Below are 12,433 nucleotides of genomic sequence, written 5' to 3'. Positions count from 1 at the left end.
AGCACAAACAGCAGAAATCAATTAGAAACTCTCAAAAACCATCAGAAAGGCACTTATTTCTACCAAATGAGAGTCAAAATATTAAGATGTGCATATCTTGAGATGTGAGCCTTGCTACATACTCTTATTGCCATCTTTTTGCCTTCAGCAGGAGCCCACTAGGAACGGTTGGTCGCTCATGCTACCTGGGTGCTCAGCAGGAGTGATTTTGCCCCATGAATGCTGTCCCTTCACTCCTCTCAGGGTCACTTCCTGAACACTTACCTCCACACTATCACACCAGGTCAGCAATGATCCTGCTTCTTCATTTTATCTTAATACTGTATTATATCTTCTGTCTTTTTTCTTTTCTCCTGATTTTTCTCCTTGCTGCTCTACTCCTCATGCTTGTTTTATGCTTCAGAGGGTACAGGTGCCTACTCACCCCAGAGTGCTAATGAGGAAATCATTGGAACCTTGCATGTCTGCACGTGAACGTGGGCTTTGAAATTTCCTCTATTAACACCCCAAGTCTGCTTCTCCACGCTACCATGCACACCTCCATCCGCCAGGAGTGTGAGTGAACTTTTTTTTTTTATTTAAAAACCCCTGAACTCATTTTTGCACTCAAAAAACTCATGCACTGTGCTCATGGACCACACTTCCTTTGGTGTCTGCTTATAGACCAGTTCCTGGAACCGTCAAAGCTGACTCACTAAGTGGTTCTGAGTCTAACAATGGAGACAAAACTGAACTTTACTCAATGCTTTCATAAGCTGAGGAAATTTTGCCATTAAGTAAACTGATTATTCTGAGCACTACATACTGAATGTTGAAGTACAGAGGGAGACTGCAAAACAAACAAACACGATCAAAAAGTTTCCCGCATTTTTCCATTTTTGTTGGAAATGGTGAAAGCAGGAGTAGTAGTAATTGGGCATTAAAAAGTTGGTACGACGCTGGGAAAACTGCATCACAAATGAAGATAAGCAGAAAAGTGATGCTAGTAATTTGTTTTTGAAATTCTTAAATAGTTTAAAAAAAGTGTGGAAACTTAACGTTCCTCGCAAACATGTATTAATGTACACTTTTACTTTTACAGCTTAAAAAAATTGTAAATATACAGTTTACATCAAAAAGTAAAATTTTAACTTACTAAAAGGGTTTTAAAATGTTGTAAGATAATTTTAGAACGATTTAATTGCAATTAAAAGGTGGCATAGTGCCTGTATTTACCATACTATAATCAAATGAATATTCCTGCCTTATGTTTACAATCAGAATTGAATAAATTACTACAGATTTAATCCATTGAGTTAAATAATGAATTCCTGCAAATACTGTAAATTCAGGTGAAGTAAATGAATGTAGACAAACATGCAAACATTTTCTGATCCCAATTAATCTAGTATGGTGTTTCATCTCAAATTGTGGAGGTATACAGTGGTTTTTTAAAATTAAAGAAACAAATATGACTTTTGTCAATCTAATGGCAGTTTCCTTTTTAGATCTGTGCAGAGAAAAAGATCCTTATATAAGACCTCTGACACCTCTTTCTACAAATACAATGGGCATCTAGATAACAGAAGAACTAGATATGCGAAATACACCTCAGTACATCTACAGAAACCATACAGTACATGCAACTGGCAGACAACCGGATAAAGAAAGCAAGTCTCACAAAGCGCAAAATATTGCAGTACACAAGCAGCAAAGTGCAGGGAAAATTATGAAGCTTGCCCAAGATTGATGAATATCTAAGCAATGCATAAGCCAGACTTTTCTGATTTCGTACTATTTGATCAACGTCCAACATTCTAAAAAATGCACCAAACAATTATAATAAACGCATATTTACATACTGTATGTACTTTTATTAGTAATACTTCTGAATTGAAAAAAAATATATAATGTTTGATTACAAGGGCTTCATAAAGCCACAAAATAAGGCAGGATTTTATCATGCCCAACTCTGTGACTTAAACACACCATCTTCAATCCCCAAGTTCTTACTTGTGGCTCAAAAAGAAATATCTTAGGCTGGGAAGCTAATGTGAGATACTATCCCTCTTTTCCAGAGTGTGGCAGTTCTCATCACTGAACCTCTTATAAAATGGTCCTACTTTAAAACCTTTTAAAAAGATTTAAGATCACTGTTATTAAAAACAGGTAAATTAAATATGGTAAAAAAAAATCTTTTTAGTTTGTGTTCAGCCACAGCCCAAAACATAAGTAGCCCAAATGACTATGGTATGTGATTAATTTACAATTATAGCTTTTTATATTTGTATTTATATATCCTGCATGAACAAAGAGAAAAAAAGTAATTTACACAATAGAATGTGTGATAATACAATAAGCAGATCAGAAATAAAGTTGAAAAGTGCATGTTCTGATACTAGGGCCCTTATAAATGCCGAAGCCAAAAATGTGGATTTGATATCACTAGCACTGTTCATATTTCAGCTTCATTCAATATTATGTTTACTTAGACAGTCAGGCACCAGTGTCGCAATTCTATACAGTTTTAATAACATTGTGTCCTGTACATAATGACATTTTTTGAAATTCCTATTTTTTTTAAAAGAGTTGCCTCCTATAAAAATATCTGAAAATCTTATCTTCTTTTTTGTATATTCCAATGACAATATTGATTTACTACTTGATTAAATTTGTATTTGTCACCCTGTACTTTGTAGATTTTAGTTAGGATTCAACACAGCAAATGGTCCTACTTTTTTTAAAATGTGGTTTTCCATATCAAGGCTTATTCTTAGACAAAGAGTAAAACTGTGAGAATGTTTAATTGATTAAATGTACAAAAGACTAAACAATGCATTTCAGTTACTGACCATACCTTTTTAAAGAAACCAACAGCTTTTCAAAGGTTTTCATATGTAAATATTAAAAAAATTCACATAAATACTGAATAAAAATAAACTTCAGCATTCTGAGTTGTAGGAAGACCAAAGTAAGGGCATCTATGGGCAATTTTACAAACCTTGTACACAAGCACAAAAGCAGCAGAGGTAGCAAAGGGGAATGGGCCTTCAGCTGCAGGCCCTGACAACTGTGATAAAATGGTCTTCCTTAACTAAACTCGTAAAGCACAGGGCAATAAAACTCAATCTTCTGTAAAATCCAATTAAGTCATTATCTGACTGATTGTATCTTTAATTGAAAACAGAAGTGACAGTAAATTTCTGTGATATATCAGGATCAATCGATACCACTGTACGATTCAGTCTCAAGAAGTGATTTATAATGTCAAACCTATATAGGTAACTCCACATTATTCTCTCTAAAACCACTGGTGGATGAAATTAAGAGTAAGTGCATTTAATAAAAAAACAAGATGGTCAGGTTATTGATTACAACAGATGGGGTGAAATCAAATGGATGTTTTCAAAGCAGAGAGCGAAGAAAATACAAGTAATTTTCTTTTTGTATTTTATATTGCACTCCCTAAATACACACAATGAAATTCAGTCATCAATAACATTTTTATTTCCATAAACTTTGTAGCTAGGATAAACAGAAGACTTTTTCTACCCTTTTCATGGTATTACAATATAACTTTTAAAACAACCTTTGCAAGTGACACAAATATTATGAGACTACATTAAATTCTTTTTATTTTTTCAAATGTGCTGGTTTGATTATACAGTAACTACATATTCACAATTTCAATAAAATTATAAACAGTCTGCTGTAATTTTTAATAAATTCACATATTCTTTAATGCAAAAGAATAAACATGAGCATGTAATATAAGAATGCGGCTCAGAAAATGCATGGACAGATGAAGAGATTATTAAAAATATATTACTGAAATAAGATAAAATCAAAGTTTACAAGTCAATGCAACATCTGTCTAGGAAAATTTCACTAGACTATTTCACTAAAGATCAAATGTGAACATACAGAACAGATTTATATATGCTAAATATTAATACATTAATAATAATAATAATAATAATAATACAGTCTCTTTGGCCATTTTCCATGTATTCACTAAATCCTAATGTTCCATTACTGGACTGAAGTCAGATTTAAAACTGAATGGTATATCCAGCAAATGCAAGACACATCATAATTACTTTTCATGTCCAGTCAATTAAAAGTTAGGTATTTTGGGAGGAAAGTAGAGTACCCAATAAAAAAACCCACACACACACACGAAGAAAGCAAAAGCTTCACAAAGGAGCACGTGAAGCTGAAAACAGCAACACTGACCACTGAATCACTGTACTGCCTTCTTTTCTCATCATATCCCAACATTTAAATTTACTGTACTATTTACAGCAAATTATCAAAATAAAATCTCCTACTGAACTGTTAGCTCTGATGACAGCCTCAGGATTTTAGAAGATCACCTTACCCCATACTGCAACTCTACACTACTTTTACTGAACTCTTCTGATCTATAGTACAAATACATGAAAGAAGACATTAAGACTTTTCTCTTGATCAACAAACCTGTATCCAGCAATGTAAAATCAAAAAATAAAATGTTACAATTTTGACTTAAATAAAAGCCTAACAATGCTAATATTTTTAAAATTTTCTATAACATTAAATTAAACAAGCACTTTAGTACATTATTTTGTACGTGGAAAAATCACATAAAGCATTTTGTATTTTTCTCACATAATTTCAATTAATTTTAATACAGCTGATAACAAAATTAATATGGCAACTGACAAAAAGTCTAAAATTAAGAAAACGGACTCAAGACTCTTCCAGACATACACAATCAGCCTCATATTGTTCCTAATTGCTGCTTTCAATGATGGACTCAACCATAAAGGTTCCAGATTCGCTGGTTTCTTCAGATTCCCGCTTTGTGGTTCCAGAGTTACCACCTGAACCAGTGGGCAAGCATGATGAACCTGCTTCTTGACAGCCAAATGGAGAAAATACTTAGAAAAGGAAAAAAAGAAAACATATTACTCTCTGATGTTACTATCAACCTGTTTAAAATAAATCTGTTTTTAAGACACAATCATTTAAAGACGTAATTTCATGACTCTGATGTTAAAGTAGACAGTAAATAACTGCAAAGCAATGCCATTATTTCATCTTTTTAAATGAAAAATTGTTGAGCTAGAGTTAAAAAAAGCAATGCGACTGTATTTTGACACAAGTATGTTTAAAATAATGCTTATTGCATGTCCTACATAAAAAGTACAAATATTTCTTCTATTGGGGCTAAATTAAGCATTCTTTCTAGCAAAATGCAAAGTATTTGAATTTATAGGAAAAAGTAGAATGACACATTACTTTTAAAGTTTCTGAAATAGTTTACTTATTCAGAATACTTATCTGTGTATGTGACACAAATTTCTTTTCCGCAGTTTTATTCACATTAAAGTATGTAATTAAATTTACAGAAGCATTTATATTTAAATGTACCAAGCAATAGTGCTGATATCTTTTTATGAAGTTGCAAGTTATGGAAGATACATAAAACAATTTTAAAGTTCTTGACCTTCACCACCCTAAGCAAACATTAGCTGAGATCAAATCCACCCACAATTTACTTTTCTACTACTTACCACAGATGTAATTAAGGAGCAAGTAATTTTTCTCCTCATTAACTTTCTGATTGGTTTCAGCCTCAGAATTCTGCCAGACTGCAGTTTGTCACCACTTCCAAACAGGCAATCGTTAATACTGATGTTTGTGTAACTAAATGCATGGGGCTTTCATGGCTTCTTGTAGAACAATAACGGCAAAAGGGTGGATTAGCAATCTTGTGTTAATTCGCTTTGTATTCATCAAAGGGAAATCTATGATGTAATTAGCAAAGTGCATAGGGTGCTGTGTTGTTAAGTCATTTGTTGGGAGCTAAATCACAACAAGCTGTGCTTCACCCTGACATGTTAAGTGTCAGTGGTTATTATATTTGATTATGTGCAATGTACAGTTTAATAAAGATTACTGTCTAACGGTTCAATGACATGAAAAAGTATTAACTCTTTATTTTCAACTGAATTACTGTAAAATGCATTTTTACACATGTTTTACATTGAAACTGTTCAATACGTAATTAGTTCTGAATAATTAATGGACATTAATGTCAGCATATTATCATATAAAAAATACAATAAAATGTATTGAACAATAGCCTATTTGATACATTTCACTTTTCTTTAGTAAATGTGAAAACTGTAAACATACAGGTTGATATATTTACAAAAATAATTAATTTTGAAATAAAAGCATTATTTAATAATAAACCTACAAGATGTGGTTAAATAACGTGAACTATGCTTTTAATATTACAGAAAATATTTCCCTTATTTGAAAGCGATGCTATTTATTTTACAGTTCTGGTTTTGGTTACTTAAGTCACTTACATTTAGGCACTATTTTATGAAAATTCACACATTCTCAACCCTTACAACATTATCTGATATAATATATCAAATGTGGATTTACAATAGCCATTTGTGACAGATTGGTGTGCGATGTTATGGATCAGGTTGTTTTCACACTCTTAAATGTACCAGTATAATGCTGGGGTGTAAGCACTAGTATTAACACTATAATGTACTGCCTATCACCTATTGCAAAATACAATTTATTGCAAATTTTGCATTGCTTTTAGAAATTTTCATATAATCAAACATGCTCTATTGAAAAAGTGCTCAACGTCTGGCAGACGAGCGGTTTTCTACTGCACTATTTTGTATGTAGTGCCTTTTTTAGTAGTCTGGTTTACAAATAAAATGAATATTGGTGATAAGATAGCATAAAGGTTAGCACTGCTACAGTTTCACAAATCCAAACTCCTGAGTTTGGATCCTTTGCTGTGCTGTGGTCTGTATAGATTTTGCTTGTTTACCAATGTGTGTTGATGTTCTTCCAGCCACTACAGTTTTCCCATTACACATTCCAAAAGACATGCCTGTTAGGTTAACTACTGATTCCAAGCTAGCCTTGGAACACAAGTGAGTTCTGTAATAGACTGGTAGTCTGTTAAAGGCAATTTTCTGCCATGTAGCCAGTGTTGCCAGGTCAGCTCCAGTTGCCACAACCCTGAATTGAATTGAAAATGTGAGATCCCTTACATTTTAAATTGAAATACAATAAAAGCATACCAACAAAAATTACATACATACAAATTTTAAACCAAACCACAGTTACAAAAAGTATTTTCTAACTTGTTAAAAACGGGTCAGAACAGCTGTTTGCTTTGCATTTAAAGTAAATTCATTCAAAGAGGAAGAGAGTTGCAGGAATGCAGATTCAGATTTATATCGTGAAACAACTTGCAACAGTTTTCTGCTGAAGGTATGTCACATTTAATGACAGAGTTGCTATAAGATCATCAGTCACCTGTCGCCACAAGTAAATCACAGTGTGTGACTAATTCCAAATTGTTTCAAAGTTTTCACACTGATTCCAGCACAGGGTGAAGATGATTTTGGCAGCCATTCGTAAAGAATGACAGAATATGAACAGAAGTAACAAACAAAGTTAAACAAATGTATGTCCCCTTAGAAAATACATAGCAATGTGATTTAAATTAATCCAATTTCTTTCAAGATTGGATGCTGCGAAGCTTTTATCTGCTCCCAATTTAGAATTGGTTGGAGAACCTATTGATTTTTGGGAAGGTGACCAAGATAACTGGGCTGCTATTTTCAATGGTAAGGGTGACACTGATACAGTATATACATATTTTGATGTGTTTTTTAATGCCATCCTGTTCATAAAAATACCAAATAAATTTGTAGCCAGTCATTTGTACAACAGTCTTAGGCTCTTGCTTGCTGCATTTCTGGTATCATTGGTTCCATTTATGACACGCAATTGATAAAGTTGTTCACAGTATCATAGACAAAGCTTAATCTACAACAGGAATGTATGTTTGCAGCATTGGGGATGTATTATGTTTATTTGTTGTTTTCTTAATACCACACTAAAACCACAAATAATCCTAGTAGCAAGTAGCCTTTCACTGTACATCAGCAAAGGCAGTAATCCACTCAAACAATACTCTGAACTTGAAATGATAAAACACATCAAACTGTTATCATTCAAAATGGTTAAGGCTCAGGGCACAGCAACCAGCAACTAAATTATGTTGCCTTTACAACATCAAGTTACACTTCTATAATTTTGAAACATATTATTGATTCAGTACAATGTTGTGAAAGTAACATAGTCTTCTGTAAGTGGGAATGTGGGTGTCTACATGAGTGGCCCTGCAATGAACTCACACTCTGTCCAGGCCAAAGGATGATGTTTGAAATTATTAAATTTAAAATATACATAAAATATATGAATAAAAGTTAAAATATTTAAAAGTCTGCCTTTGGTTACAATTTGCTCATTGGATGAACTGTACATTTTAAAATACACCTTAAATGAAAGAGAACAAATGATCATTTAACTGCCCCTTAATTCATTCCTGATTCATTAACAGATCAGTACTTGACCACAATTCAAATGTGCAAAAAAGTAATTGTATTAAATAGGATTTTCACTTGATTAAATTTATACAGTGCCAAGTTACATTTTACAAACATGAAGCCCATTATTTTATTGGAGCCCCAGGTAAGAAAATATTTCTCCTCTTACAACTTTTACACCACCAAACACAGACACAGACACAATTTGCTACTAACACAATTAAAATAATTAAATGTAAATAGAATAATATTGGCGATTCTAAATTGGCCCTAGTGTGTGCTTGGTGTGTGGGTGTGTTTGTGTGTGTCCTGCGGTGGGTTGGCACCCTGCCCGGGATTGGTTCCTGCCTTGTGCCCTGTGTTGGCTGGGATTGGCTCCAGCAGACCCCCGTGACCCTGTGTTCAGATTCAGCGGGTTGGAAAATGGATGGATAGAATAATATAATAATAATACAACAATAGAACTTTTCTGCATATTTGTGTATGTACCAAAACATACAAAAGTTTATAGAACAATAAAATAAAATAGAACCACATTGAATGTAAATAAGTTATTTAACAGACTCTACAAACTTATATAGAAAAAGGAAGTCCAACAAACAATATTAGAAACACATTACTGGTAAATGAAGGGACTTAACATTGCAAATAAAGTCTTTCTAAAATAGGACATGCCTTGACTTTCTTGTAGCAAAATAATTTATAACATCATCATATGATGTATTCCAAGACAAAATTCTTTAATGCTCATCACTGCAAGGCCATTGAGAATGTCTTGTGACATTGTACACCTCAAGTAATTTTTTATGAACTTCAGTTTTGAGAAGCTTCTCTCTGCAGAAACTACAGTTATGGGAGTAGTGGTTGTAATTCTGAGCACTATCCACATATTTGGATGTATTTAATTTAAATTAGTTTCTTGCAAGAAAGATAACAGTTCCACTGTGGTCATGTTAGCTTTACGAAAATCCTGGAAACTTCCATTTTTCTGCCAGTGCTTGCCCTTCAAAGTCTGACTGGTCATTGTAGCATCACCACCAGGGCCTTTTTGTGGGGAGGGACAAGTGGAACTGTGCTGGTGTAGTGCTAAACGTGTCCCTGTGTAATGTCCCCCTGGAGTATATGTATTGTTTAAAAATTCCTGGTGGTGTACTGGCCAGTGTCCCTGTAATAGTGTCAGTGGTCTTGCCTCTAAGACCTTCTCTCCTCAGCCCCACTCTCTCAACCTAGAACTTCACAACTCAAGGAACAAGCCAAGCGGGCGTTGGTGGTGATGACAGGAGGAAGCTGCCAGCACTCAGTTGGTCGCAGAGTAGTTCACCTAGTCGCTCACCCTGCAGTGCCACGCTTGAAGTAGAGGAATGGACTGGGACCCAGCTGTGTCTCCATCTGGTAGGCTGCCTCACAAGTGGGAAAACCAGGGGGTGAGCTCTGACTCCTGGTCCTGGCAGTGGCTACCTGCCAAAGTTGAAACAGCTCTGCCTTACGGTCAAGCGCACAGGTAGTGACGAGATGCTCGGCATGCTGAATGCACTAGTGTATGCAACAGCACACAATTTGTTCTGTGCACACTGCAGGTGCTGCTGAGGTGCAACATAAAGATTTTTTTGTGATCCGGTCTGGTAAGGACAAATTTTTCTAAACTAAATAAAAGAATCTCTACAGAGGGCTGCAGCAATACACCCTGGCCACTAGAGGGTACCCTAGGCTCTTGCCTAGACAGTCTATACCTAGAAATGGCCCTGCATACTTTTCAATATGTTCCTGTTGTGTATAAAAACCTAATTTTACTAAAATTAAGACTTCACTTTACAGTGTTATTGCATGATGCATTTTTGCAGTATGATTACGCTGACAATCATCATTTAAAGAGAAATTCTCATTTAAAGAGAAATAGTGTTTCTTAGTTAAACAGAGCAGTGCTTCAGTGTTACAATTATGAGTCTTATAAATGAACAAAAATAAAAAGATAAATATCTCTGTATTTTAGAGAACAATGCAGAATGTACTATTTTACCTCTAACATTTACAATACATGACTTGCATTAAACCCCTGCCCTTTTAACCCTCATTCATGTAATTAGGATTACGTTAAATTTCCAAGCTGTTAAATCTTCTTTGTATAGTAAGAAAATAGCCAGAACAATTTCTGGCATTAACAACAACAGATGAAGGTAGTGATTTGAAAGGAGATCTTAATTCTGCCTCATCTATTGTGGATTAGCTCTTTCTTTTAAAGTTCATTCCTCTACTGCATTTAACTGGGTTTTAGGTGACACTTCTCCTTCTGCCCAAGAAAAACAAAACATGAAAAAACTAATATGACACTGCAAGGATAAGTATAGTTCAACACTTTAATATTCCTATTTTATATAAATGACAGAAAAGCTGACAGATGTTTTAAATCTTTTAAAAGTTATTTATTATTTGTGTTCATGTGTCATAATACACATACATAGATAGATAGATAGATAACTTTATTAATCCCATATACAATAAAGTTAAAAAACAAAATGTTTTCATTATTAAAACTTAAATGTATTACATTACAGATTTTCCAAAGATTATTATAATTTTTCAATTATATATAAAAGCAGTTTATTTCATTGTGCTTCACTACACATAAACACTTTAAAACCTGTTTAAGTCTCACTTCTAATATGTAGTGCTTGTGTTAAAAATTGTAGCGATGAGTTGTAAATAACAGAAATGCAATGTCATACTGTCATTTGCACTTACATGCTCCATAACTTCAAATACATGAAAAATGTATAGAGGTATTCATGGTTAAAATATGTTGTTTCCACATAATAATTATACATTTTACTACTCTACAGTATGTGGTTCTTGAAATGTTGTTTACTAAAGCAGATGTCACTTATAATGGCTTCTTTTCATTATCCTTAAATACACATCAGTGCTCCTTCATTACAACTGAGGGCACTTAAATTCCCATTATGAAGCTATTAGAAACTGTCCTCAGTAGTTCAGTGGTCATGACAAGAAGAATCACAGAAAGGTCAAAGGGTAATTAACACAGCTAACCACCTCTCCTCCTGTATTGTTAGCCAATCTGTTCAAAAAGAAAGTGTCAAAACACTTTTCTATATTAAAATTAACACTAATTGCAATAAACTTCCAATATAGTGAAGAATTAAAACATCTGCAAAATAGTTAAAAATGTAAAAAGAAAAGAAAATACTAAGAGATTTATGTAATAATATGTGTGTGGATTTTAAGCATGAAAGCAATATATATAGAAAAACATATAAAATCTTCATCTAGATCTACATTTACCTTGAGATTAAAACCATGCATTACAATACTGTGCACTTTTTTGAAGTAGGCCAAATGATCAGTAAGCACTATATACAAACACTGTTTACAGGAAAATGTACCTGATATAACACATGTAACATGCACATTTCTATTATTCTCAAATTACCAGTCATTCCACATTTCAAAATCTACCTTTCAAAAAAAACCATTTGTAAATGTTACCAATGGTTGTAACAAAAAACATAATCCTTGGAAGATGTATGCTAATGAACAGTATGCTAATGAATAACCTCTCATGGTAGCATTTATTAGGAGACAGGCAAATCTAACAACATATGTCTTTACTATGATGCATCCTTTAGAAAAGAACAAGTACAAGTTGCTGACAATAGCAACATATCTTTGTCTTTTTAATATCTCAGATGGCCTTGGGCAATTGCTGATACAGAAGCTGTAAAAAGGCATCAAAATGGTGCTTCTGACTGTTAGCAATTACTCTAGTATTTAAGAAATCCATAAATGTTCACACAGACATTTAATGGAGCAATCATGAATAAGACAAGCTAACATACAGTACAACATATCCACTTATCTGTCCCTTGCAGCACTGGTTTGATACAATCCTTGTTAGGTTAGATAGCTAAAAAACAAGTTAGTAGTTAGGAATGAATTGACTACTTACTGCTAAGGGGCCTACAAGTGACCACTGCAAAACACAAAAATCTTTTCTAGCTACTCCTATAAATTATTTT

At 33.7% G+C, this 12,433-nt stretch overlaps 1 protein-coding gene across 1 annotated transcript in view; it reads right to left on the bottom strand.

The window, feature by feature from the left end:
* Window positions 1-4,515: 4,515 nt before the first annotated feature.
* The window catches only part of dmrt1 (doublesex and mab-3 related transcription factor 1), a 188,106-nt gene continuing 180,188 nt past the window's right edge, over window positions 4,516-12,433 (bottom strand). The window contains exon 5 of the mRNA XM_051929554.1: window positions 4,516-4,901. Within this exon, the coding sequence (XP_051785514.1) occupies window positions 4,753-4,901 (149 nt within the window). The 3' untranslated portion in view covers window positions 4,516-4,752. The remainder of the gene's footprint in view (window positions 4,902-12,433) is intronic.

Source organism: Erpetoichthys calabaricus, chromosome 7 (assembly GCF_900747795.2).
Source record: "Erpetoichthys calabaricus chromosome 7, fErpCal1.3, whole genome shotgun sequence".
NCBI lineage: Eukaryota > Metazoa > Chordata > Cladistia > Polypteriformes > Polypteridae > Erpetoichthys > Erpetoichthys calabaricus.
Note: the sequence above shows the minus strand (reverse complement) of the source record. Positions and strands in the feature narration are given on the sequence as shown.